This window comes from Coffea eugenioides, chromosome 3, assembly GCF_003713205.1.
Source record: "Coffea eugenioides isolate CCC68of chromosome 3, Ceug_1.0, whole genome shotgun sequence".
Lineage (NCBI taxonomy): Eukaryota > Viridiplantae > Streptophyta > Magnoliopsida > Gentianales > Rubiaceae > Coffea > Coffea eugenioides.
This window is the reverse complement of record NC_040037.1, coordinates 13,931,844-13,959,659: the sequence shown is the minus strand read 5'-3', so window position 1 is coordinate 13,959,659 and position 27,816 is coordinate 13,931,844. Positions and strand designations below refer to the sequence as shown.

At 33.9% G+C, this 27,816-nt stretch overlaps 3 protein-coding genes across 3 annotated transcripts; all 3 read right to left on the bottom strand.

Moving 5' to 3' along the window:
• Positions 1-429: 429 nt before the first annotated feature.
• Positions 430-4,273, bottom strand: LOC113764955 (probable aldo-keto reductase 2). The gene is made up of 5 exons (XM_027309003.1): positions 3,883-4,273; positions 3,391-3,594; positions 2,316-2,488; positions 2,113-2,215; positions 430-1,002 (listed from the first exon to the last, which is right to left on the bottom strand). Exons 1-5 carry the CDS (start codon positions 4,096-4,098, stop codon positions 658-660), a joined length of 1,041 nt encoding a protein of 346 aa, XP_027164804.1. The 5' UTR covers positions 4,099-4,273; the 3' UTR covers positions 430-657.
• Positions 4,274-8,258: 3,985 nt separating this feature from the next.
• Positions 8,259-10,729, bottom strand: LOC113766093. Its single transcript, XM_027310318.1, has 3 exons — positions 10,578-10,729; positions 10,218-10,367; positions 8,259-8,322 (listed from the first exon to the last, which is right to left on the bottom strand). The coding sequence occupies exons 1-3, from the start codon at positions 10,727-10,729 to the stop codon at positions 8,259-8,261; spliced, it is 366 nt and encodes a 121-aa protein (XP_027166119.1).
• Positions 10,730-21,945: 11,216 nt separating this feature from the next.
• On the bottom strand, positions 21,946-26,942 carry LOC113766092 (IN2-2 protein-like). The gene is made up of 3 exons (XM_027310317.1): positions 26,793-26,942; positions 22,310-22,399; positions 21,946-22,047 (listed from the first exon to the last, which is right to left on the bottom strand). Exons 1-3 carry the CDS (start codon positions 26,940-26,942, stop codon positions 21,946-21,948), a joined length of 342 nt encoding a protein of 113 aa, XP_027166118.1.
• Between the last annotated feature and the right edge of the window lie 874 nt (positions 26,943-27,816).

The window sequence follows — 27,816 nt, the reverse complement described above, 5'->3', positions numbered from 1 at the left end:
AAAAATTATGTAAATATCAATGTATAAAAATTTACATACAGATTGTCTACCATGTAGACAAATGGTCAAACATGTAGGGTGAGGTATGAAAAGACATTATACGCTCAAATAAATAATTCTTTGATAATCTTATTTTAGACGATGATATTATTATATTTTTTTAGTTAAAAAATATTGTAGTGTCCAGGAAATAGTGTTATAATTGTAGACGTAATTATAGAAATTATATAAGTTATTTTTACTAAATAAATTCTATAGGTTTTCATGATAATTTGTGATATTGAAATATTTTTAAAAGAAAATATCAATATATTTAAACATCAAAAAGAATTAGTAATAAGGACAAACAAGGAAAAAGGAAAGTGAAATATTTTATATAAGTATTATTTTTCATTTTTTGTAATAAGAAATTATTGCCATAATGTAATAAGAATTAGAACCATAACCAGATACTGTTTCACTCCTGGAAAGGAGGCTTCAATCGTAATTTTACTTATCAATACAATCGTCCGAGCTGGTTCGGGTTCTAAGTTTAATTGCCAACCATAATAATAAAGTACAAACAGATAACAGAGCTGCTTCGCGTAAACCATGTAACAGACCTTCAAAGAAAACAAGAGTACAGAGGAATCAGCTACCAAGAGCCATTACACCTTTCTATGTAGCTTTCCAAGATGACAGAGGCGGAGTATTTGCAAATCTCCAAGTATGTGCCATCATAGCAGGTGGGTATCTGTCACCCTTTGCTGCATTAGCTGAAGCAATTGATTCAAGCTCAGCCATTTCTTCCGGTGTCAACTTCACCGATAAGGCCTTGATGTTGCTCTCCAGGTTCTCAATCTTAGTAGTGCCAGGAATGGGACAGACGTCATCCCCTTGATGATGAACCCATGCTAAGGCCAATTGGGATGGAGTACAACCCTTTCTTGTTGCCAACTGAGTAACCTGCTCGAACAGCTTGTTATTGTGCTCAACATTCTCCTTCTGAAACCTTGGGAAACTCTACAAACGCAGCAAACATTTGCTGTAAACATTAAAATCATATAGACTGATTGTGCCCATGCACCTGTGCTTTGCTTTTCAAAATCTACCATAAAAGCATCACCTACTAAGAAGGCATTTGTAAATTTTACCACGTACATTCTCACCTCCGACCAGAGAATTAAATAACAAAAAAAAAAAAAAAGATGATGCCATGACATCTTTTGTACTACCACTCCAGGCACATACATGCCAAGGTAAAAGCAAAAAGGGAGTGCAAGAAAGTGTAATATGGCGATTGGACTAATATGTTAGTACAATCTCAGGGAGTTGTCACATGGTCACAAGAGCCAGAGTAACAGTAAATGTTCAATGACATATCTGAAATTAATCTGCAGCTACCATAAGTTCAAACCAAATAAACTCAAGTTTTTAAGCGAGAAAATGAGATTTAAAATGCAGAGGATACTGTTTTAGTATCTGCTTAACCATAGTGGATACTTACTCACTATGAGATTCACGAATTATACAGAGGTACAGTGCCCGTTCCAGATCTTTGCTTTAAGATAAAAAAAAAAAATGATGCGGTGCTTTTGCCTGTTTCTAAAAGATGCCGTGTCAGATATGGTGGCAGGGAAAGACAGCAGAAAGCATATGAAAAGGAAATGTGACCAGCGACCAAACAGGATAACAGGTAGGTTTTTCATAGCAACAACTGGCTCCATTTCACTTCTGAAACATAGACTTCAGAGAAAGTTCAAGTAACATAGCAAAGTCATATGAGCCAAACACAGAGGAATCTATAGTCAAGAGAACTTAGTCAAAAACAAGATAATAGGAAGATTTTTCTTACTAACGAACAACTGCTTCCATTTCAGTTCTGAAACACGGACTTCAGAGCAAGTTGAAGTAACATACAAAGTTAATTGAGAACCAAAAACAAAGGAAGATATACGCAAGAAAACTTTTGTATATTTTCTAGTAAATCTACGGAAACCATGAATTCAACGTATTACGAATTCTGGAAAACACTACATGGGCTGCAAGGAGGGGTAAACAATAGACTCAGATTACTGGATGTAATCTGCAATTGGAGTAAGATTTCAAATTGCACAAGCCTTGAGCACATACCTTACGGAAGTCATTACTAGTCAAGTTCTCCGTCAACTTTGCACCAGATGCAAAGAATCCTCTGCCCAGAGGACTGAATGGTACAATTCCTATGCCTAGTTCCCTATAATTAAAAATCATCATGAATTAGTAAGCTGAGAGGGCAATACAAGCTTCCAACTATGGAAGATTATTATGTGGAGCATATCTTTTGGATGACTTACCTGCATGTGGGAATAACCACTTCCTCAGCATCTCTCGTCCACAAGGACCATTCTAGTTGCACAGCTGTTATGGGATGAACAGCATGAGCCCTCCTGATTGTTTCTGGAGAGGCCTCAGATAGACCTATGTGTCTTACTTTACCCTCTTCAACCAGTTGCTTCAGAGCTCCAACCTAGAAGTTGCAGGTTATAGAAGGATTTCAATTGACAAATCTGTCTAATGTGCAAATCTATTTGTAATTTCACAACAAATACAAAAGCACAAGCAAAAAGGCTTGGGGACATCCATCAACTTCCGGTGAATACTGAAAAATGCAGAGGACTACAATAGCCTAACTAAGCTATAAAACATACACGAGTGATATTGCAAAGACATGAATAAAATTAAGAGAAGAAAAACCCCGGGGGGGGGGGGTGCGTGAACATATTCTACTGCAGAACCCTTTAATTAATTTAATAGTACTGAAAACAATAGTTCAATGTAATCCAAACAATGCTTGGCTGCTGTTTACTTGCGTAGACTTCAAATAAGGAAATAGATTTTCCTATTTCCTTTTTTGTTTTGGGGGCGGGGGGGCATTTATCTAACTCTGATTCTTGGGGAAATTCCCAAGATTATGATGAAATTCAACACTGTTCTACAAAAGGGTGTTTTTGGTTGTATGTTCTGGACAAGACGGTCCTCATGCATTTGTCAAATGCCAACTCAATAGAGCTTGCCTCTGGTAAATGCCAGGTCTAAAAAGGTTAGATTTTGATCGAAGTCCCATTCACCACGAGCTCGCATTGACCAAATGTCGGCTCACTGAACTCACATTCAGTAAATCCTAGGACCCTATGAACTAAAACACACACACACACACCCTTTTTGTAGAATATTTTTACATTTCATCATAATTTTGGGAATATCTCCTCATTCTAGAGCTCAAACAGAGAACCATGGTTAGCATATATGATAGCAAAACTTACAAACCGCTATATGACAAATTGCTCTTATTGATTACTACAACTCGAACTGAATTAATTAATCCAAAAAAAAAAAGATTGATGGAAATAGAAGGCTACGAAAACAAACCGTGATTTCAACAGGAATCGTTGTGTCAATCCGATGAACATAATACAGATCAATATAATCAACATCTAGCCTCTTCAAACTGGCCTCACAAGCTTCCCTCACGTAGTCTGGATGGCCACATGCTACATGTTCTCCGCTTGGCAACATTCTTGCCGCAAATTTCGTTGCAATTTGAACTTTCTCCCTTTCCACCCCCTTCAATGCCTACTTCCACAACACTCAAAATAAATTACCAAAAAGCAAAATCCCCCAATAAAAAAAAACAGAAATTTCCAACCACATCTCAGCTGAGTTAGTATAGGCATAAAAAAAATCCAAATACAGTATAAAAATCTTAACAAACAAAAATCCATCAATAAATCGCAAAAAAAAAAGAAAAGAAACAGAAATTGCATTTGGTCTTCATTATACTTTCTTGAACCAAAAAACAAAAAACAGAGAGAGAGAGAGAAGTTGGTTTTGGCCATTTTGGCTTATGAGGTCTGACTTTACCTTTCCAATGAGGATTTCATTAGTATGGGGGCCATAGACATCAGAGGTGTCCAGATGAGTGATGCCACTATTGATGGCATGGTGGATCAGCTTGATCATATCTGGCTCGGGTTTTGGAAGGCCATAGCTAAAAGACATCCCCATGCAACCTAAGCCTTGGGCTGACACCTCTAGGCCTTGTGGTCCCAGCTTGATTCTCCTCACTCCTGCCGCCATTTTTGTCTTTTTTGAGCTCTGTTACTAAATTTTTTCCAAAACCCTGCTGGCTTTTCTCCCCTTCTCTTCAGGTATAGCATTGAAAGTAGCGAGAGTTAAATAGAGAATTGGATAGTATGATGACGTAGTCAGTGAGCTCACCTTCTGGCTTTTCTCCTCTTCTCTTCAGGTATAGCATTGAAAGCAGGGAGAGTTAAGTAGAGAATTGGATAGTATGATGACGTAGCCAGTGAGCTCATCTAGTGGACAAATTGGATAGTATGATGACGTAGTCAGCAACTTTGGACACTTTTCAGGCACGGACATTGAGGATGTCTGGTGAGCTGGTGGTAAAAGTGGGATCAGGGGCCTGGAGTCCAGAAGCTTTTCGTGGCCAAGATGTGATGGTCCATCATCAACGGTGAAAACGAAGCCACGTCGCAGAATTATATCTGTTGAAGAAGACGGCGTCGTTTTATTGAGTAACAATTTAAAAAATAAAAATTTTGAAAACGGATGGAGCATCATCGTCAAACGGCGTTTGCATACAACAAATTTATCCCGTCCAAATTATTAATGAAAAGTTCATTTTTATCAGAAATCCCCATTTCACTTTCCTCGTTTCCCAAACCCTTTACCCGTTGTCTGCTAATGCAAAAAATCACTCCACAAAAGAACTGTCATTTCACTTCACAAAATCACTCCCATTTCTCTCCCCATTGTCTGCTAATTTCCAAAACAACTGCCTGAATTCCTCCTAAAGAAGACCCACGGTGTTTTTTGGAGGAGGAGAAACTGCATAATTCAAAACCCTGGGGTGTTGTAATAGTTGGAGATTCAAATTTAATCGAGGCCAACTGGTGGCACAAGATCAACGAATCCATTGAATGACAAGATGAGATCTTTTACACTCTCTGCGCTGCCTATGCCCTTGTCTCCTCTGTTGCCCTTGTAATGTTTATCCGCAACATTGATATTCTTTATTTCTTTACATTTTTGAATTCATTGGGGTCAAAATTTTCTGGGATTTTCGAGTTAATTTCTTATTTTAGTGAGTCTTGAAGTTTCACATTAGTTTTCGTGGGGTGGATTGAAGAAATTTTGGAGCTTTGTTTTTTTCGAACTGGGTAATTCAGCTGAGCAGTTAAAAGTGTTGAAATTATGCTTGTAAAAAAGTTATCTTTTTTATTTTTCTTCTTTAGGTTGCAAGCTTAGTTAGTTTAATACTTAGTTTTTGTGTCTTCTTCCTGCTTACAACCCTTTTGAGGAGGTTCGTTATTTCAAGAGAAAAGAACTAGTAATTTCTCTGTAATGTCTCCTGTAATATCTCCTAGTGGAACAGCACAAGCTTCTGCAAAAGAACTTCTTGATTCCATTCTGGAAACTGTTGTTAGGATTTTTGGTTAGGACTTAATACCTCTCTTTTCTTTAATTTAATGCCTGTAATTACTTCACTACTTTTTGAACAATTCATTATGATTGCAGAGAACCATGTTATTGTTGGAGAGCTTCTTGAGACAAAATCTGCCCAGCAGGTTGACTTGAATACACCCAAATCCATAGTTACAACTAGTGCAATTCGACTTACAATTTGTTGATTTGTTTGGACAATAGAAATTGCAATGCATATAAAAGAAATTGTTGTAGGGAGTATAAGAACATCATGTGAAAGGTGACAAAAGAGTTTTTATTAGTTGCTTGCTTTTTTTTTCTGTACCTATTCTGAGAATGCAATAACTATCAATATTCACAGTTAAGCAGAATACATTCTTCCGTTATTGCTATTAATTTGTTATATGATTTTGGATTGAGAGTTTAGTCAAATAAAGTTGGCATGACATATTGTTATGTTGTTTGTATCAATTGATATTTTTCTTGTACATATTACTTATTATAGTTTACAAACCCATATCATGGTAAAAAAACATAGTGTTATTTCACCTGTGTATAGTGCACATGGTAAAGAACATACTGTAAGTATGATTATTCAATTGTTGATTTTCTGGTTATTTAGGAGGTCCTTTCATTAGGTAATGGCATAATATTCATTATTCAATTGATGGTAATTGATTGTTTACTTAGAAATTGTAATTTTGACAATGGCATAATGTCCATTGTTGTTGTTAACATCATTGAAAACTCCATGACTATTTAATATTAGGGAGTGAGGTAGGAACAGTTGTTAGATCAACCGTCCATAAATAGTGTAATAATTGTTGAACATTTTGTAATTTTATGTAAATCTCTTGTACATTTGTAACAGCAGAAGTGTGATAATACACTTCTGTGAAGAAACCTCAGGGGATAGGATATTGAAATTATCCCTTATGTTTTTGTCATGTCATTTATTTTGGTGCAGTTTCAAATAATACATTATGGGACGTCGGGGAACCAAGTAGATGAATCTTACAAAAGATAAAGGCAAGCAGGTTGACAAATATCATGATAATAATCCAGTAAAGCCGGTGAGACCACCAAGTGATTTCATTGCATACAAGTATATATGACTTTATAGAAGGATTATTGTCTACATTTGGGGCTTTGAATTAGTTAAAAAACTCATGATAAAATCAAAAGTCTATGTGATGGATCTAATCATATTAAATCATGGTAGGATTGACTTCACACGCAAGCAAAAAGCAAAGGGAAAGGCATAACAATTCAGGAGCTAAACATATCTGCTAGAAATGCATGGAACAAACTGAGTGATGAGGAGAAGCTTGTATGGAAGAATAAAGCAGATATGAAGAAATATAAGGAGCTGATGAAAATCTACAAGGAGTCTATAGCGGACAGGGGAGAAAGCATAAAGAGTGATGTAGCGAAACAAGTAAGAACGTAACATCAAATTTTATTGTTTTGAAATTAAATGTTTTAGAAGTTTCAAAGCGCAAGTGCAAGTATTAGACTGTTATTTGTTAATTTTTATCAACATTGTTATATTGTTTTTATAGGCATATAGGTTTAGGTGCACACCAACTAAATTTTTAAAGTTTGTGGGTCGTATTGATGGGGCGAAAATAGCTGTAATAAAAGAAATAGGATTTGATGGATTACTGGAGATCTAATGCCATATCCTTCCAAGTATTATATGCATGTGGTTGGTGAATAATTTCAATTCAACTTACTCATATGTAAAACTTGAAGGTGGACGTGTACTACCTGTAACATCAGAGGATATAGCAAAGGCTCTTGAAATTCCCGGTGAGGGGCCAGTGCTGGTTGAAGATACTAGAGATGATGGAATTGATAGCGAGCCATATTATTCTGGGAAGAAGAAGTATAATTGGCATGATATAGAAGATGAGCTAATATCCATGGAGGTCGGAGATGAATTTAAGAGATTATTTGTTATTTTTGCATGTGGGTGCTTGCTTGCTCCAACGACGAAAAAACCAGTTGTAATAAATGATTGACAAATATCTAGTAATTTATAGTTGTGTTACGTAGAATTTTGTACTTGTGTTGTGTAGAATTATCTCCTTTTAGGATTACTGTTGGGAGCAAAGTTCATTAGTTATGAAGATTTTTACTACTAGTGGGACATGTAGAATTTTTTGTTGGGAGCAAAGTTCATTACTGTTGGTACAATGTAGAATTTTTGTTTGCAGTAGCCAGGGTTGGCACACCACGATTAATGTATAATTTCTTGTAATCAATTAAAGAGATGTAAATGGTCTAAAACTATTCTGCATTGATTGCAATTGTCAGACTACTATCTAATATAAAAAGAAAACAATCATTTTACTATTACATTGTTCCAATCCAGTTCCAAAAGGGTCACAAGATGCATCCTCTTAGCATACATATTCATCGAAGGCAATTAGCTTCTACCCATTTATATCGTAGGTAGTTGCACTTTTTCGTCGCTTATATGTATGGGAGTACTGCTCTGTAAGTTTTCGCAGAAGCTACAATAGGGGTCTGACAATCATTGAAACAAGCAATAAATTATTTAAATCAAATATTCAGTGCTCATAAAAGCGGACGCGGGGCTGGAGCGGTTGTCAGAACAACCGCTCCGGAAGGTGTAACACTATTTGTACATGGTGTAACATCATCTGTACAAGGTGTAACAATAGAACAACAGCGAGTAAAATAGAACAACATTTTTGTGGGTCCCACACGGCGTGAAAATCGAGTTACAAAACGTGATCTGAACCGCACAAATTTCTGAGGCCTCATCCAGGCCGTGAACTGCCTGGGACGGTTGTCAGAGACAACCGTCCAGGCCCCCCGCATGCCCTGCAATAGTCTTGTAGCAATTCTAAATAATAACTTTAAATAAATTTTTTTAAAGAATTACTGACCATTAAGAATTCGGTGAATGAGCTGTACTTTGTCTTGTTCACAAGATCGTTAGGAATCAAAAGTGGGAGATTGTTACGATCTTGAATATGGATATTATGAGCAGTCAGTATTTGAGGAGTGATTCCAGATTCACCGGGCTAGATTTCAGTATTGTGCTGAATAAGATACTGTAAATTTGTCCAAAATCTTGATTATCCACACAAGTGCAATATCTCACTTACCATCCTACAAGACTGCATATCTGAGTGAATAACTGGGGATGATCTAAAATTTGATTCACTGAATGATTGTTATCACTAGTAGTACATTATATTAGTTGCAAAGTCATACTAACACAGTGTATAACAACAAAATAACTACAAGTAAAGACTAAATACGCATTCTGTCCAAAATTTAAGATACTATGATGTACGAAAATTATGAGGCAAATGTATACATAATGTATAGCAACGTGTTCAACTGGATTAACAATATGTAAACAAAAATCAATTGAAAGTATTCTAAACAAAAATCAAAATTCAGTACATACGTGACCAGAAATGAATACATTGTAAAGTTATACTCCAAACTTATGGGCTTTTTATTGAAGTAACTATGCAACAGATTTGGAAAGGTCTTTTTATAGTGTGTACCAACTAAAATATACCGTGTACCAGAATAATAACATGATGTCAAAACTAAATAACAGGTGATAAATAATTGTAACTTGTACGATTTAAAAAATAAATGAGAGCAAATACATTAATAATCTATAAAAAATTTTATCCAAAGGTGTAATCATGTGTCTAAATGCAATAACGATATTTCAAAATAAAGTAACCAGTGGTACACAGTATTAATCAATGTTTACAAAATATATATCAGTTCGTACACATAAAATAACAACATGTAAATACTATTAAATTAAGAGATTGCCGTAGTATGTACCAACTAAAATACACCGTGTACCAAAATAATAACATGATATCAAAACTAAACAACGGATGATAAATAATTGTAACTTGTACGATTTTAAAAATAAATGTGAGTAAATAAATTAATAATATGTGAAAAATTTTATCCAAAGGTGTAATCATGTGTCCAAATGATATAACGATATTTCAAAATAAAGTAACCAGTGGTACATGGTATCAATCAATGCGTACAATATATATATCAATTTGTACACATAAAATAACAACATGTAAATGCTATTAAATCAATAGATCGCTGTAATGTGTACCAACTAAAATACACCGTGTAACATGATGTCAAAACTAAACAACGGCTGACAAATAATTGTAACTTGTACGATTTAAAAAATAAATATGAGCAAATAAATTAATAATCTGTGAAAAATTTTATCCAAAGGTGTAATCATATGTTCAAATGTAATAACGATATTTCAAAACAAAGTAACCAATGGTACATGGTATCAATCAATGCGTACAACATATATATCAGTTTGTACACATAAAACAACAACATATAAATGCTATTAAATCAAGAGATCATCGTAGTGTGTACCAATTAATATGTACAAAATATGATATTACTATGTCAAAAATAAATAACATGTGATGAACACCCTATCACTATTATGCATACCTTAATAACCAATGTGTACAAGTAAAACATTAATTTGTAACAACTAAATAACTAAGAGTGAACTATAATGCACATTATGTAAAGTAGAGTCAAACATTTGCTTGATGTTTGGCTTTGGATAGGTTGATAGGATTCTGATGACTAACAAGAGAAGAATATACAACAACTAAATTGGCTTATGATAGTAGAGTCAATTGAAATGATATAGTTATGAAAGTCCAAAAATAAGATTCGGTACTAACCATCTCAGATAGCGTTTTAAGTCATCACGAGTGTAGCTAATATTGCCTAATCCACCTACCTCTTTTCCAATGAGTTCATGGGATTGTTTCAAGGATATTCCTGCATCATTTGCAATCTCAGCTTGGGTTCCTTGAGAAATACTTACTTTTCTTTGCGAACGCATCATATGAGCACATTCTGAAATGTGTATTGTGTGATTACACTCAATTATCATATCTCAAACCTGATACTTCATTATTTCTCTGTTCAAAATTATGCCCATTTTAGCTTCACATCCGGTTTTTGTTTCAGCCCGAGTTCTCTTTGGTTTTACGTTTCTTTCGTACTATCGTTTGAAACCTTCTTTGCAACATGTGTACCTCCTCGATGTAACTACACCGTCTTTATCCTTGTTCAAGTAGTCTTTCCGAACACTGAACCCAACAACTAATCCGTACCTATTGCAGAAGTTGTATGCCTCATCTTCTGACTGAAACTCCATGCCGATCTTAGGACACAATGTTTCCTCCATTGTGTTGTATTCGACAAAAGCATTTTTTGCTATTTTTTTTTCAGGACAAACTATTATATTTATTTTTTATTTCCTTATTCATATCATAAGCACTTAATTATTTGTATTCACATATGTACATACTTTATAACGACGTGAACACACTTTACAACATTTTGTAAAATAATTTTTATGGATATATATCTTCTCTGTAATAGGTAATCAGTCACATAAGTCTAATAATTTGCAAAGCATATTTCATTATATAATATATGCATTTCAAACAAATATTATAACCAATTTATGTATAATATCAGTATTTACATACTTTACAATCATATGTACACACTTTATAACAATGTGTACACCCTTTATATCAACTTATAACATAACAAATGCATGTATGTAAAATACACTTTTACATAGCGTAAGGTTTGACAGTGTTCTCAAAATCTATACATTGTCATTTATACCGTTTGTGTAGTTATTTAAGTTGGTCACATTGTTAAGTTGTTTTTACGCTTATGTTATTTTATTTGTACACATCCTCATTTATATTTTGAAATTCTGTATGGAATTTTTATTGTACAAGTTAACCATTCTCTGCAAAAGGATAATGACATACTTCTTATAATTTTCAAATCATGCTTCACTACATAACACATTTATTACAATCAAATTACATATAATATTAGCATTTACCTTGGACAGAGTTCACCATGCAGTGGATTTCAGATGAGCCGCTCACAAGTCTCGGCTATGCATTTGTTACTCGATGAATATCTATCTCAGTCATCCATAAGTTAAATCGGCGTGTATTGTTGCTGCAACGGATCTTCACAATTATCTTGTGCACACTTCAGATAAGATGCCTGTTTTGATAGGGTTTATTTAAGAGTTGGAAGAGAAGAAGACAAAGATTTATGTCTATGTTATGCGAAATAGTTTGTTGAGAGAAGAAGAATAGAAGGAGTTGCAGCGATAATGTATTGTGTTCAGAGAAAATCCACCACCGTTATTTTCTTCCCACCTTTTTTAAGTTGAAAGAGTTTTAAAGCCCGCCGATCATACCAAATGTTGATTTTCAAATTTTGATTTTGAATTTTTTGTACGCTTAACGGCTAGATCAAACGGAGTTACAAGTCAAGTTTCTAATGGAGCTACAATCCTCTATACTCATCTCCATTTTGTTCCCCATATTTTTTACCGTTGATGATAGGCCCACCACATCTTGGCCATGAAAAGTTTCTGGACGGTTGTCTGACAACCGTCCAGGCCCCTAGTCCGTAAAAATGGAGGTTCAGCTGGGCACCTGTAAAGTGGCAAAAGTTTGAAGTGACGTCTCCAGAGTGCAGCCCTAGTCCACCTGGAGTTGAGGACATTTTTTTAAATGGAATGTAGTTGTACGTTTGTAAAGTGGGATGTTGTTGTGATTTGTTTATTGGTCAAAAAAGAGATATGGAAAGGTAAGAAAAAAGTCAGAGCAAGCAATTATGGCCACAAATGATAGAGAATGTGCCTTGGATGGGCACATGTAAAGGCATTTAATGACTTGGAACTTGAACAGCCGTTGGGTGTTAAAGTTGAATGGAAGGGCCATATGAAAAGTTGGGGGATTTGAAAGCATTGAAAGCATAAATGGAAAAGGTGGAGTGCCTAAAATAATGAACTCCCAAAGGAAGAGGGTCGCGAGCGAAACTAAGAGCATTGAAAAAGGCGCCAAGCTTGACGGAGAAACTAAACACTGTACGCATATAAAATGAACAGGAATTACCGCGAAAAGGGTATTCATTATGGAGTTGGCGGCTGAAATAGATGTTTCAAAAATATATATTTGTATATATCCTAGCATGTATGTCTATATATATATTTTTGTGAATGGGATAACTTTGTACAAGCTCGGATGAGTGATATTTTCGAAATATAATTGGACTCCACTGAGTATAATTTCTTTTTTCGTGACAGTAGTTTAATATGCCAATATCAATGGTGAAATTATCTAATAATACTCTCATATTTAAATTCTAAATTTTTTTCCATTTACATATAAATTTCCTACTTTTTTTAGAACGTGTATACATTCATACATTTTAAAAATATACATTTATACATATATAGATATATGGATATGTATGTCTTTATATAAATATATTGTGAATGGAATAACTTTGTAGAATCTCGGATGGCGTTATCTGAAATATCATTGGACTCCTCTGAGTATAATTTCATTTTTCGTGATAGTAGTTTAATATGTCAATATCAAAAGTGAAGAATTCTCAAATATTACCCTCATATTTACATTTTAAATCTTTCTTTCATTCTCTAAATTTCTTACTTTTTTTTACAATGTGTATACATACATACATTTTCAAAATATATAATTATATAAATACATATGTATGTCTATATATATGTGGTAAATTCTGATGGGGTGTTAATTGTCGGTTATTTTATTATTAATTTTCCCCGTGTCCCTGCCAAATATTGTCTTAATTGTTAATATCTACTTATATTTGGTATCTGGACTTAATTTTAGGGAATGGAACAGAAAATTACAAAAAAGGAGGGACTTTCTGAAGCAAATTACTTCACACGTGGGAGTCTTCTGCAAAGCTCCATCAACGTGGCCCACAAGAGGGAAGAAACGGATTTCCGTTTGCTCTTGCTGATGAGGAGTGGCTGGTACAAGGAGTCCTACTATCAATAGGAAACGAGGAGGAACTTCGGCAGAGCTCCAATTCTTTGGCTCTTTGACTCCCAATTCGGCGGGGACCACAAGGATAGCATTAGTCATCTTTCTTTTGGCTTTAAAAAGGGACAATCGTGCAGAGGCTTGGGGGGCTTAGTCTTTAGAATAGTTTTAGTCTTTTCTTTCTTTTTCTTTATCAGGCGCACGCCTACTGTTCGACAATATTCCCCAACGAGAAAAACATTTCTTATTTCTCGCTTCCTAGTGAAAAACTTGATGCCTTTGCAATCAATTGATTTGCGTAGAGATTTATTTATGCGGTATGGCTAAGCCTGTCATCTAATTGAAGGCCAACTTGAAAGCGTGGTTCCAAATATCTGTGAGATCGAATTAATTTTATTTATTTCTTTTGTTCATTGGTATTTGTACGTTTCCTGATTAATTGCTTATGCTTGTTATGTTATTTGAATGTCATAGACCCGATATTCGAATTAACCTAATGATCTAATGCCAAATTAATTGATTGAATTCGTAATTGTTCAATCGATTAATACCAGTGGCGACTAGCGTGATTGGTTTCATGTTAGAGAAACGTATGATCTGACTTAAACAAATCCTCGTAGCGTGTTTGTTGGTTAGGATTGGGTTTTTCTAATTATTAATGCAATCGAGTAATTAAACTCTATGGTCGTACCTAGGGTTATTTCTTGATTAGAGAAATAGTTAACGGTCATACCTTAACTATCGAGAAATTAAGGAAAGACTGGTTGTTCATCGCGTGTATGACAACTATAACCAATCTAGTAATGAATAATTGAATTATCTTTGCATCGATGATCAGTTGAATGGACCGTGTCTGAAAAGTTGTACCTTTGGCTAGAATCGTATTGGTTATTGATTAATTTCTGTTTATTTTTATTAGTTGTTTCATTAGTTAGTTAATTAGTTATTTTATATTTTTTAAAAATCCCCCATGCGTTGAACTCTAGAAGAAACGAATTATCCCCAATCTCTGTGGATTCGACCCTACTCACCGCTATATACAAAATTTATATTTTTCTTGAGTAGGTAATTATTATTGCACAGGCTCAACACCCAGTCAAATTCATATATACAATTAGACTTGCAAATGTCAATGCAAACTGCTGTGCACTTGAACTTGGAATAATGGATAACTATGCAGTAATGTATTTCTAAATTATAATAAATAGAATTTTGTTTTTCTTGTAGTTTTTGTGATTGTGATCAAATGAGGTATGACTATGCAAGTGTATATGTTTTCCAATATCATTGTTACTTTTCAAATTTACAGTTTTATCCGTGATTGTATAGCATTATGATGTAGTAATAATACAAAAGAAATACCATGTAAATGATGATAGTTTTTTTCAAATAAACAAAGTGGTTTACGAATATTCCTATCTAGCGAGCAAAAGGGTAGTTAGGATATTTAAAAATCTTGCTACACAAACAACAAAAGTAAAGTAGGTTAGTGATACTTTTAAAACTTTAGGGGTGTCAGGCGAAATGAAGAGAAACCTCAGGGGAGGTTTACAATATTGACTTACTGAATACACTTATTTATGCCAATTATACTCTTCATACTAATTATATTTTTAAACTAAATTACTATTTACGCATATTTTAAAACTTCAAATTTAATTGCTATTAGCGAATTATATTGATGTGTTTTTATACGAGTAGTATTTTTTTTATTTTGGATACTACTTTAATTAGAATTTAGTTTAAAGATATTCACTGGAGTTTGGACGCATCCAGAGAGCACCGATCGATGTATCTTCATGCGTAAATTGGAATAAATATGCAACTTAATTTTTTTAAAAATAAATTACTACTCTATATCCGAAATTTACTTTTTGGAGAGTAGATTTAGTTCATACTATTTTTCATAGTATTTTAAAATATATAAGTACAAAAAAATTTTAAATTATACCTATAATCGTGTATTATACGACTATATTATGAGTACTTACTAACTAAGGTACTAAGCTTTAATCATTGATAAAACATCTTATTGTTATTTCAAATAAACTTCCTAATACTAGTTTGAGATAAGTTTTAAAGTAAAATAGTACATATATCCCATAAATTAGTAAATCTTGATTATTAATCAAATTTGCCATGTTATTAGTAATAATTACTATTTATGTATAAAAACTTACTATTACTTGAATTAAACTTGTTATTACTTGAAGTAAAATAGTACATGCATTTGCTTGCCTTTTGCTTTGGCTAATTATAAAATTAGACATAATTGTAGAAACCTCCTATAGGTTTTTGACATATTCATACGGCCCTCCCTAACATTTGCAAAACTATACAAAACTCCAAAGACTTTAAGGTTTATATTACAAATTTAATTCCAACGAAGTTTATTAACATTAAAAAAATTACTTTACATGGGGGAGTGAAGTGAAAAAATGGGAGTATAATAATATCCCTTAATTGTTTATTCCATAAATATCCCTTAAACATGTATGTGAGTTGAATTTGTTTAATAATAGAAATAATTTTGGTGTAATGAGCCATTTTTTTTTGCAGTTAGAGCATATTTTGCCTAAATAAAGCTATTTCTAAGATTTTACCTGAATACCTAAATTATATGTGCAGTTGGCGGATTTACCTTTAATATAATAATAATAGTAATAGCAAAGCACAACATTATTTCCCTTCCTTTCTATATTCTCTGTTCATCCAGCATTTCCCCTCTACATTTCTCTACTTTTCATTGCTCTCTTATTCATCATGTTAATCCAAATGGATATGTGATTTTATTAGTTTCAAATAGGTAGCTGAATAAAATCAATTAATTAGTGGCTATTAAATGGATAGATTTTGACTACCTATTTATAATTAATTCAATTAGACGTAAAGTCAAATTCATTAGTAAGCAAATGAATTTGAATTCGTATACACAATAATTATATTAAAGTTTTTGCAAAGTCATATCTATCCAGTGTTTCCTATTCTTTAATTTTCATTAAAAATTTTGGAAACAAAATTGGTTACAGTAAAACAAACTGTCAACTATTTATTAAGCACTCATGTGAAAGTATTTTCAAGTACCTTTGTCTGCTTGACATTTAAACTAATTTTTTATCATAATTTTTATTATTACCAAACTCATTACCAAACTCATTCGGTCTGTCATAACCAGTGCTCATAATAATTGAATTTTTTGCACCAGAATACGTTATGTCTAACGTTAATTGTTGGGGTTAAATGCAATAAAATCATGACTAACTACATACTTAATTGCAGTTTACCCCTTAAACTATAGTAATATACTTTTTCCTCTCTTGAATTATTGGCAAAAAAATTTTGGGGTTACAGAAAGGCATCCTCAAAGTTTTGTAATTTTGGCCAATTAGGGAGAATTGACGGGAAATGAAGAATTGATCGTTAGAACCAACGGTTTTATCCAACAAAAAATGGGTAAAATCGAATGGAGCCATTTTTAACGGAACAATTGCAACGACGAAAAGCTCTATTCTTCTCCTTCTTCTCTCTGCTTTTCTGCAAGCCCAAAATTTTTTTTGTCAATCTCTGGAGTTTTAACGACCGTTATACAACTTTCAAAACAAACAAATTCATTCTAAATTTTATTTGGAATAATTTCATAAACCAAATCGCGGTCGCTTTCTGCAAAGTATCACTTTTTCATAAAAAGACCAACTATTTATGGCTTTCCTCTATTATAAGAACAGAGTACCCATTTTTTCATAAATAAATTTATTTATAGGATAAAATAAAAATAAATCCATTTTTCAATAAAAGACCAGCTCTTTATGATTTTCCTCTATTATAAGAACAGAGTACCCATTTTTTCATAAACAAATTTATTTATCGAATAAAATAAAAATAAACTCATTTTCCAATAAAATATCACCTCTTTATGGCTTTCCTCCATTATAAGAACAGAGTACCATTTATGGGTAAAATCGTTGGTTCTAACGATCAATTCTTTATTTCCCTTCAATTGTCCTTAATTGGTCAAAATTATGAAACTTTGAGGATGCAATGTGTTTGGGGTGAAACTTTGAGGATGAAATTGATCAACCACCCAAACTTTGAGGATTAAAAACGTATTTTTTCCTATAAGATATTTAATCAAATGTTATTTCTTGTCATAATTTTAGTTATGACTATGCTACATATTTATTAAATAGATATACATTTATAATTAAAGTTAATATTTGATATTTTAGGATGCCATATATTTAAATAAATGAAAATTATTTTGAACATAACAAATTAGAATAATTTTGTTTGCCAATCATTTTGGCCCCCCTAAGGACAAAATCTTGGCTTCGTCACTGTCTAGGAGGAAATTGGGGCCTATTGCTAACAAAATATTGTGAAAATTTACCTTTATACCCTAATTATTTGAAAAAAATCTAATGAATAAAATTTTACAAAAGAAACCTTGTTTCTTTCCAACAAATTAAGTAACTAATAAAATCACCTGTAATGTTGTTTTAACATATTTAATTTATGTTAAACACAAATTCTACCAGTTTCTCTTTCGTAAAAATATAAGTATAACACTTTTTCAATTTTAGTTATAAACATTTATGTACTTTACATAAATGTAGTGATTTAGAGTAAAATACTCATAAATAGCTAGTATTTTGTTGATGTAATGTAAAAAACCCATAAAGAGCTGGTATGTTATGGGCGTAATCTTTTTTACTTTCACATATTTAAAATTTGTTAAATACAAAATCTACCAGTTTCCCTTTCGTAAAAATATCAGTATAATGGTTTTTCAATTTTAGTTACAAACATTTATGTATTTTACATAAATGTAATGATTCAAAATAAAATACCCATAAATAATTAGTATTTTGTTGATGTAATGCAAAGAACTTATAAAGAGCTGGTATGGTATGAGCAAAAACTTTTTTACTTTCACATATTTAAAATTTGTTAAATATAAAATTTACTAGTTTCCCTTTCGTAAAAATATTAACGTAACACTTTTTCAATTTTAGTTACAAACATTTATGTTATGATTCAAAATAAAATGCCTATAAATAACTAGTATTTTGTTGATATAATGCAAAAAATCATAAAGAACTGGTATGTTATAGGCAATATGTTTTTTACTTTCACAAAAATCAGTTTATGTTAAATACAAGAGAACCAATTTTCCTTTCGTAAAAATATTAGTGTAACAGTTTTTCAATTTTTGTTACAAATATTTATGTATTTTACATAAATGTAATGATTCAGAATAAAATGCCCATAAATAGATAGTATTTTGTTGATGTAATACCCATAATCGGGAGAATCAATTGGAATCCACTGTTTCTCAGGCTTGGACGCTTTATGTAAAGTAGAGATATTTATATTCAATTTAATGTGAAACAGGCAATAATCTGTCTTCCCATGAATCTAGTTTCCACAAATGTTAATATTTTACTAATATAACAATTAAAATCAATTTCAATAATTCAAATTTAGTATGTTAGATAAAAGTTGTTAGACAAGTGAGAAACCAAAAGAAAAATAACTCAAATTTATTAAAAGTCCAAAAAAGATTCAGTACTTCAGCTCTAGAAGTCCTCCAAATGACTATATATTAGAACATCTATAATCAAAATAGATTACATAATTAAAAAACTTAATATTTCAAACATTTATTTTCTTAAGTTTCACTTCTTAAAGGCTCTCAACTCGTTATTCAATAATGACCATATGTTGCTTCAAAGCCAAGCATGGCAGTGTTTAGTACTGCTTACACTTCTTTTTCGGTGTTTTATTCGTAGGCCCATTATATTCATGTTCATTCCGTCACACCCCAATACATTTCCAACTTCTGCAGTACGCAACATCTCCTAACCACCAGCAGCTGTTATAGGTCACCACTTGCTTTTGTAGAAATATTCCCTTGCCACGTGCCGGTTTCTTTGTCATATTTTTTACCTTTCCACACCTATCTTTGATTAGCTGAATACACTACAGAATTTACCTTGTAAAGTGTCATGGAGACGCGATTATTATGTATAAAATTCATAAAAATAGTAAATATTATATTTGTATTGTTGTAAAGATGTGTAAGCAATTTATTTAGAATTATAAAATATTTAAAAAATATTACACCATTCAGAACGATCTAATAACTGTCATTGCGTCACGTCTCAAAGTTGAGGCACAAACTATAGTTGTTGCTGACAGCAATCATGCAAAAACGTTGACGCCCATTTGATAAAAAAAGAAAATGTAGGGCTCATATGATATCTTATACATCAATTTTAACGTCATGAATGAAACTTATAAAATTTTATTTTATTTTTATAAATTATTAAAAGTGAGTTATATCGTGAATAAAGTAAATTACATGTGAAATTGAAATAAAACTGACCCAAATATTTTTTCTTACAACCGTTTGCGTCTCTTGTCTTGCGTGTGGAGCGAGGACAGAGCGTGGAATGGGGCCGGATAAATTGTAAAATAAGATCCGGCAAAGTGGGGACACAATGCGATATTTAAATTAATCACCAGAATCGGGTTTCTTTCTTGGCCTTTCAATATCCACCATCAAAGCATATTCATTACCAACTGTTTAGACTTTAGACTCAGTTCGGGAGTTCATACAAACCCCGCTCTATTGACCCTCCCCACTGTTTCAATCTCCTTATTTTTTTCACTCTTAATTAAGCGCTCACTAACTTGTTAACACACACAACTAATCAGAATAATCAATTAGCTTTTTTTAACAAAAAATTTCCCAACAAGAAAAAGGTGAATTTTTTTTAAAAAAGGAAGAAAATCGAGGAATTTGAATCCAAAACTTCTGAACCAAATTCTCCTCGACTAATTTAGTTATTTAATTAAGAGTACTTGAGAAAATATCAAGTTGAACATCCTTTAAAATTATTCCACCTAGTATAATATACAATCAATTACATGTATATAGATAGAAAGGAAAAGCAACCGAAACTTGAATTACCTCCCTTAGTTTTCTTTCCTCCACCTTTCTTCCTATGGTTTCTCACTCACATTTTCACTGTATTATTTTTTTTATAATCCGAAACATGCACTCACATTTTCACTTTATTATTATTTTTTTGTGATCCGAAACATGTTCGACTTGAGCCACTTAGGACCCAAGGTGACGCACTAAATTGGGATATACGCCGTAACCCTTCACAACGCACCTAGGTTAGACAGGGGATTCAAGTCTAAGAAAATATTCGAATCTAGGATCTCATGTAATCCAAGAGCCCGCTTTATCGCTAGATTAATCCTGGGGGCTTATTTTCTCCGTCTTAGTCTTCTAAAAGCCAAAATATCACGGTAAAAGATCGGACGAAGAGGTAGAATTGGGCGGGCATCAATCCTAGTGCTTTCAAGCATATTATAATCACAGAAACTGCTGTGCAAACCCTGAAAACTTTTGTGGTTATTTTGCAGGGATTCATGTGGTCGATTTCCCAGCTCGGATTCACTGTACTCATTATCTGTTTTCATTTGTTACTTTCCGTGTATCATATAAACAGATTACAAAGCTTCATGTAAACTTATATAACATGAGCTTCAAAGAAAACAAGATTACAGAGGAATCAACTGCTAGGAGCTAATTCACCTTTCTATGTAGCTTTCCAAGATGACATAATCGGAGTATTTGCAAACCTCCAAGTACTTGCCATTAATCCAAGAAAGACCAATAAGATCTTCAAAAAGAAAAAGAATAAAAATAAGGACTGATAAGTATCAAGGGAAAGGTAAAACAAACCGTGATTTCGGTAGGAACCCTTTAATTAATTTAATGAACACAATAACACTTGAAACTAACTTTACAGTTTTGCAAACTTACTCCTCAAAATAAATAGTACTGAAAACAATAATTCAGTATAATCCAAACTAGACTTAGCTGCTGTTTACTTGCACAGGCTTCAAATGAGGAAATAGATCTCCTTTTTTGGTTTTCTTCTTTTTGGGTTTTTATTTTTTGGGGGGGAGGGGTTTGGGAGATCATTTCGCAGTAATGCAAATTTATCTAACTCTGATTCTTGGAGAAACTCCCAATATTATGATGAAATTCAACATTGTTCTACAAATGGGTGTTTTTGGTTGTATGTTGTGTAGAAGAGGGTCCTAATGAATTTGTGGAATGCGAATACAATAGAGCTTGCATTTGGTAAATACGAGGTCTAAAAAAGTTGGACTTTGATCAAAGTCCCATTCAACGAGATCTCGCATCATTTTGTAGAATGCTTTTACATTTCATCATAATTTTGGGAACTGCTCCTAATTCTAGAGCTGCAAACAGGGAATCATGGATTACATAAATGATAGTCCAACTTGCACAAATTGCTAGTATATGACAAATTGCTCTGAATGATTATTACTAAAACTCGAACTGAATTAATTAATCCAAAAGAGATTGATAGAGAAATAGAAGACTACGAAAACAAACCGTGATTTCAATAGGAATCTTTATGTCAATCCGATGCACATAATAGAGATCAATATAATCAACATCTAGCCTCTTCAAACTGGCCTCACAAGCTTCCCTCACCTAGTCTGGATCGCCACATATTGTACGTTCTCCACTTTCCAAAATTCTTGAGGCAAACTTCGAAGCAATTTGAACTTTCTCCCTTTGCACCCACCTCAATGCCTACATCCACAACATTCAAATTAATTTATCAAAAAGCAGAATACCATTCCACAAAAATTCCAAAAAAGATAAGACAGAAACCCAGGCAACCAAAAAAAAAAAACCTAGAAACAGTATAAAAATCTTAACAAAAAAAATCCATCAATAACTCCCAAAAAAAAAAGACCAAAAATTGCATTAAGCCATCATTATACTTTCTTGAACCAAAACAAAAGAAAAGAAAGGGTTCTGGCCATTGTGGCTTATAAGGCTTTGATTACACCTTTCCAATGAGGATTTCATTAGTATGGGGGCCACAGACATCAGAGGTGTCCGGATGAGTGATGCCACTATTGATGGCATAGTGTATCAGCTTGATCCAGACTAAATCAGAATTTGATACAACCTGTTGAGAAAAAAGAGGTTAGAGCAGCTGTGTTCTCCATGCACCCAAATAAAGCACCTTACCTGATGGTATGACACCCTTATTTTTTCAAAGATATTGGCATGCTATTAAAACTGATGTGGTGTCTGCTATTCACAGCTTTTTGAGTAATTGCCATCTTTTGAAGAGCATAAATGAGACCAGTATAACCCTAACTCCTAAGGTAGAAAATCCAATATCTTTGTCCAACAATAGACCAATCAGTCTTTGTAATGTGCTCTATAGAATCATAGCAAAAATTCTAGCCAATAAATTGAAAAAAGTTATCTGTCTTATGCATTAGCTATTCTAAGTCTGCCTTCGTACCTGGAAGACAGATTGTGGATAATATCATTTTGGCCCATGAAATCATGCATTTTTTAAAAAGCAAAAGGAAGGGTAATACTGCTTTTATGACCCTAAAGCTTGACATGTCAAAGGCTTATGACAGACTGAAATGGAAATTTATGGGTAGAATGATGTTAAAAATGGGTTTTTGTCCTATTTTTGTAAGACGGATTATGAGCTGCCTGACATCAGTGACCTATTCGTTCAACTTTAATGGGGAGAGGGTGGGGTATGTGGAACCTAGTCGAGGTATTAGACAGGGGGACCCTTTATCCCCCTACCTTTTTGTTCTACTCTGAAGGATTGTCAAATCTCATGGAAAAGGCAATTGCAAATAGGCAGATCACAGGTCTCAAAGTGAGCAAGAATGGACCTGTTCTATCCCGTTTATTCTTTGCAGATGATTCCTTATTTTGCTGTAAAGCGCACCCATAGGAAGCTAGAGCCATGCGAGGGATTCTTGCAAAGTATAAGCTAGCCTCAGGACAGTGTATCAACTATGAGAAGTCTGCTGCTTTTTTTTTTTAGCAAAAATTGCAGCAGACAACAAAGAAGGCAGACCTGTGAGCATGACAGGTTGTCAGCCTGTGCAATAATAAAACCTGCTCAAACTAAAAGTAATTTCTGCAGATAGCGGTAAGCAGGGTCGAATCCACAGGGACTGGAAGTAATTGTTTCTTTTCAAATTCACAGTAACAAGGGGGTGTTTTTATGCAGAAGGTGACAATAAAAGAAATTCAAATAAAATCTAAGAAACTACTAAAAATTAAATAACAAATTACTAAAATCAAATGAGTGATAATTAAGAATCTAGCCAAGAAATAACTTCAGCAATGGTGCACCTAATTGATCATCGAAACAAAGACAATTCCAATTATTTACTAATAAATAGGTTATAACTGCCAAACAGGCGATGACAGTCAACCCCTCCTTACTGTGTCGATGATTAAGGTACGCCCGTTAATCACTGCTCTAATTGAGAAATAATCCTAGGTACGCCCATAGAATTTAATTCCCCAATTACCTTACGTATTAGAGGAGCCCTATTCTAATCAAATAACGCACTACCAGGGTTATTTTAGATTAGCCCGCGTATTCCCCTGACACAAGTCTAATTATGCCAGTTGTCACTATTTTGAGGCAATTAAACAATTACGGATTTAACACCTCAATTGACAATAGATTATTAAATTAACTAATTATCCGGATCCAAGACAATCAATTAATTAAACAATCATAAGCACTGCAACCAGGGAATATGCGAATACCAATGAATAAAAAGAAAAGATAAAATTAAATTGATCTCACAAGTTTAGGCGAACCAGAGCCTCCGTTGTCTCTTGACTAGAGTGAAAAAATTAGTTCATGATTGATGAACGAAACCCACCAGAAATTGTAGCAAAGGCTGCGGCCATCAATTGGGAAGTTGGGCGAATTCAATTCGTCTATTCAATAAAGAAAAGAAGCTACGAGAGTCCACTGAGTATGTTTGCTTTTGTGCGACATTCGGAGAAGAGAAATTGAATAGGCAGAATCAAAGACAAAAACTAAGCTCCTCAGCAATCTTCATACGTAAGAAAAAACTAACTAGCTAACAAAAACTAAGAAGAAAAGTCAACAACTGCGGCTAAGCTACAAGACGAAAAGCTAAGAATGAAACTGGCTGCTTCATCCGATGCCTACAAGAGAAAAGAAAAGATCTGATGCTTCAAAAACTGCTCTCCTTGCGCGGCGGCCCCCTTCCGGAGAGGAAGAATAAGACTTTTTTACTTCAGCCCTGCGTTCCTCCTTTTAATGCTGCCCTCTGCGAATTACCAAAAAAGACTTGTATCTCCTTATTCCAAAAATGCCCTCGATTGTCTGCTATGTGAACTCTTTCCCGATAACTGTCAAATTGGCCTTTATTGTGATATTTTTATTCTACTCCCTGAAATAAATATAAATTACGAAAAGTGACTAGAATCTAATAATTAATTCACATCAGGTCAAGTAATAGGGAGAATTAATAATAAAATAAATGATAAAATTGCAACCTATCAGAGCAGATGAACAACATCAAAGAGGCAAACAGTGGCAAATACTTGGAACTCCCCTTAGTGATAATAGGATCAAAAAAGCAAGTCTTCGCCTACATTGTTGATAAAGCAAGATCCAAAATGCAAGGATGGAAGCACAATTTACTCAGCTATGCCGGGAAAGAGGTACTTCTCAAGTCGGTCATTATGGCATTACCCACTTACACAATGTCATGTTGCAGGTTACCTAAAGGACTGTGTACAAAAATATGTGGCCACATGGCAAAATTCTGGAGAGGCCAAAATGAAGAGGAAAGGAAGCTGCAATGGATAAGATGGGAGAAAATCACACAGGTGAAAGGAAATGGAGGCCTGGGATTCAGGGAATTAGAGCATTTTAATAGTGCTTTATTAGCAAAACAACTATGGAAACACTTACTGCAGCTAGAATTAATAGTGAGTAAGGTGCTAGGAGCGAAGTACAAACTATCGCAAACAGGCTGGGAAGGAGAAGCTCCAAGGAATGCATCTTGGGTATGGAGAAGTATTTGCAGTTCTTGCTCGGTGCTGCAAAAAGGAATGTGGAAGGGAGTGGGAGATGGGACTACTATAAACATATGGAGGGACAAATGGCTCATGTGGTCATCAACTAGGAAAATAGCAATGCAGAAACCTCTAGGTTGTAGTCGACAAACAGTGGCAGATTTGATAAAAAGAGAAAATGGAATAAGGAACTAATTGAGGAGACTTTCTCAGAGGAGGAAGTTTCACAAATCTTACAGATGCCCCTAAGTTTGTATCCCATGAGGGATATGGTCTATTGGAAATACTCAAAATCAGGAACATATACAATGAAATCTGGATATGCAGTGGAAAAAAAGGAGGTAAGCCAGAGGAGAAAGGAGGATCAAGGCGAGGGAGAAACTAGCTATGCACAGCATAAGGAAAAAATGTGGAAGAGCTTGTGGGGATTAAAGATGAAGCCAAAGATCAAACATTTCATATGGAGATGCCTACACAATAGGATTCCTGTGAATGAGCTGATACACAAAAGAACAAGAAAATGCTCTCTATTAAACAAATGTTGTGGTGAAGGGGAGGAAATAGTGGAACACATGATCTTTTTTTTGCAGCAATGCTGAACCTATATGGAAATTGGCCCCAATACAATGGGATGGAGTATCAAACATCTGGAGGTGGTAGGAAGGTATATTAAAGGCAAGGAAAAGACCAAAAGGAGAGGACCACATCACATTAACAGCAAACATCATCTGGCAAATATGGAAAGCAAGATATGCTCGACAGTATGAAGGGAAGTATGGAGATCATATGTCCATCTTGGATAATGCAAAGAATGAATGGCTGGAATTTCAAGAGGAATAGCTGGACAATGATGAAAAGCACAAGACAGAAAAGAGTCACCAAATGCAAAGCCACCAATGGAGGCCACCAGACGCAGGCGTAGTGAAGATCAACACTGATGCAGCTGTCTCTACTAAATTAGCAGGAGCAGATTTAGGGATGATAGCGAGAGACAGCTATGGAAACCTTGTTGAAGCAAGAGGTATCAGAAAGTCTAACAGCTGTGGAGTTGAAATAGAAGAGGCAGATGCAATCCGATAGGGACTGATAATGGCAAGCGAAACTGGGTGGCAAAGTATAGAGATGCAATCTGATTGCAAAGCTGCCATTGAAAAAATCCACAAGGGAGGCATGGAGGAATCACCAATAGCCACCATAATGGAAGATATAAGAAATTGAGTGACATGTTCCAGTACTGTACTTTTTCTTTTGTTTATAGAGATGGAAATACATGTGCTCATAAAATGGCACAATTTGCAACTAGACTTGTTTCCAATGTAACGTGGAAACAATATTAAAAGTTTCCCTCTGTGGCTCAAAGAGAGTATACAGGAGGATAATAGGACCAATGTCTATATATATATATATATATATATATATATATAAAAAGAGAATACCGTTTGGAAAAAAAAGTGTATCAGCTTGATCATATCTGCCTCAGGCTTTGGAGGGCCATAGCCAAAAGGCATTCCCATGCAGCCTAAGCCTTGCACTGATACCTTTAGGCATTGTGATCCCAGCTTGATTCTCCTCACTCCTCCTGCCATTTTTGAAGCTTTGTTAGTAATTTCTTCCAAAACCTTGCTGGCTTCTCTCCTCTTCGAGTTGAGTATTGAAAGTAGGGAGAGTTAACATGAGAGAATTGGATGGTATGATGGCGTAGTTGGTGAGCTCATCACTTTTTGCCCATCCTGGAAGATGGCATATTACTAGCGGAGTAATTACAGATAATATATATAAATATGCAAGTGGTTAGGATGTGCACTATAATATCAGCGGAAAGTATCTTCCGCACAGACCACAACGAATCCTTCACTGGAGGGAATACAAAGGGTTAATTTCAGAAACCTCAAAAACCTTTGAGGTTGATCCTAATGTCACCACCTATCATGTTTAAAGTTTTAAAAATACATTTACATCACCTATTAATGTGATATGACTAGATGTTCCAATCAGAAGTGTTGAAATGACAATATATTACTCTCAATATTTTCCTACTTTTTTAAGTAGCAAAGGTTGGGAAAAGGAAAAAAAATCCTACAAGCTAAAAACACCTAACAACAAATAACAAGAATGCCATTCAAAATATTTTTCTCCCTCTTTGTTACAAAAACTTTTGCTTTTAATACTCATCTTTGTTATAATCGATCTCCTAAAATTTTCTCTCCAAATTCCCTTTTTGCAGTAAAATTTTTGTATATATTTGCTATAAAATCTTTGCTCTTAATTTCCTCATTGTTCCAACCAATCTCTTGAAGTTTTTACCTTTTTATAATGTTGAAGTAGTTTCAGAAGTTATCCTTGTCTTACAAATTCTTACATTTTTAATTTAATATTCGATCTTGTTTTTTTTTCATATTTCAAAATTCATAAATAAAATTGTACAAGGGTAAAAGTGAAAAATAATATATAATATCTCCT

What these genes read in the sequence shown, in the direction of transcription:
- LOC113766093 (XM_027310318.1), bottom strand. Translation starts at nt 10,729, where the DNA reads ATGGAGGAAACATTGTGTCCTAAGATCGGCATGGAGTTTCAGTCAGAA. An exon ending in GGTGTAGTTACATCGAGGAG is followed by an intron (nt 10,368 to 10,577) that starts GTACACATGTTG and finishes GCGTTCGCAAAG; the next exon opens with AAAAGTAAGTATTTCTCAAG. An exon ending in TTAAAACGCTATCTGAGATG is followed by an intron (nt 8,323 to 10,217) that starts GTTAGTACCGAA and finishes AGACTATTGCAG; the next exon opens with GGCATGCGGGGGGCCTGGAC.
- LOC113766092 (XM_027310317.1), bottom strand. Translation starts at nt 26,942, where the DNA reads ATGGCAGGAGGAGTGAGGAGAATCAAGCTGGGATCACAATGCCTAAAG. An exon ending in TACACTTTTTTTTCCAAACG is followed by an intron (nt 22,400 to 26,792) that starts GTATTCTCTTTT and finishes GTCTGGATCAAG; the next exon opens with CTGATACACTATGCCATCAA. An exon ending in ATGAAATCCTCATTGGAAAG is followed by an intron (nt 22,048 to 22,309) that starts GTGTAATCAAAG and finishes TTGTGGATGTAG; the next exon opens with GCATTGAGGTGGGTGCAAAG.
- LOC113764955 (XM_027309003.1), bottom strand. Translation starts at nt 4,098, where the DNA reads ATGGCGGCAGGAGTGAGGAGAATCAAGCTGGGACCACAAGGCCTAGAG. An exon ending in ATGAAATCCTCATTGGAAAG is followed by an intron (nt 3,595 to 3,882) that starts GTAAAGTCAGAC and finishes TTGTGGAAGTAG; the next exon opens with GCATTGAAGGGGGTGGAAAG. An exon ending in CGATTCCTGTTGAAATCACG is followed by an intron (nt 2,489 to 3,390) that starts GTTTGTTTTCGT and finishes TGCAACTTCTAG; the next exon opens with GTTGGAGCTCTGAAGCAACT.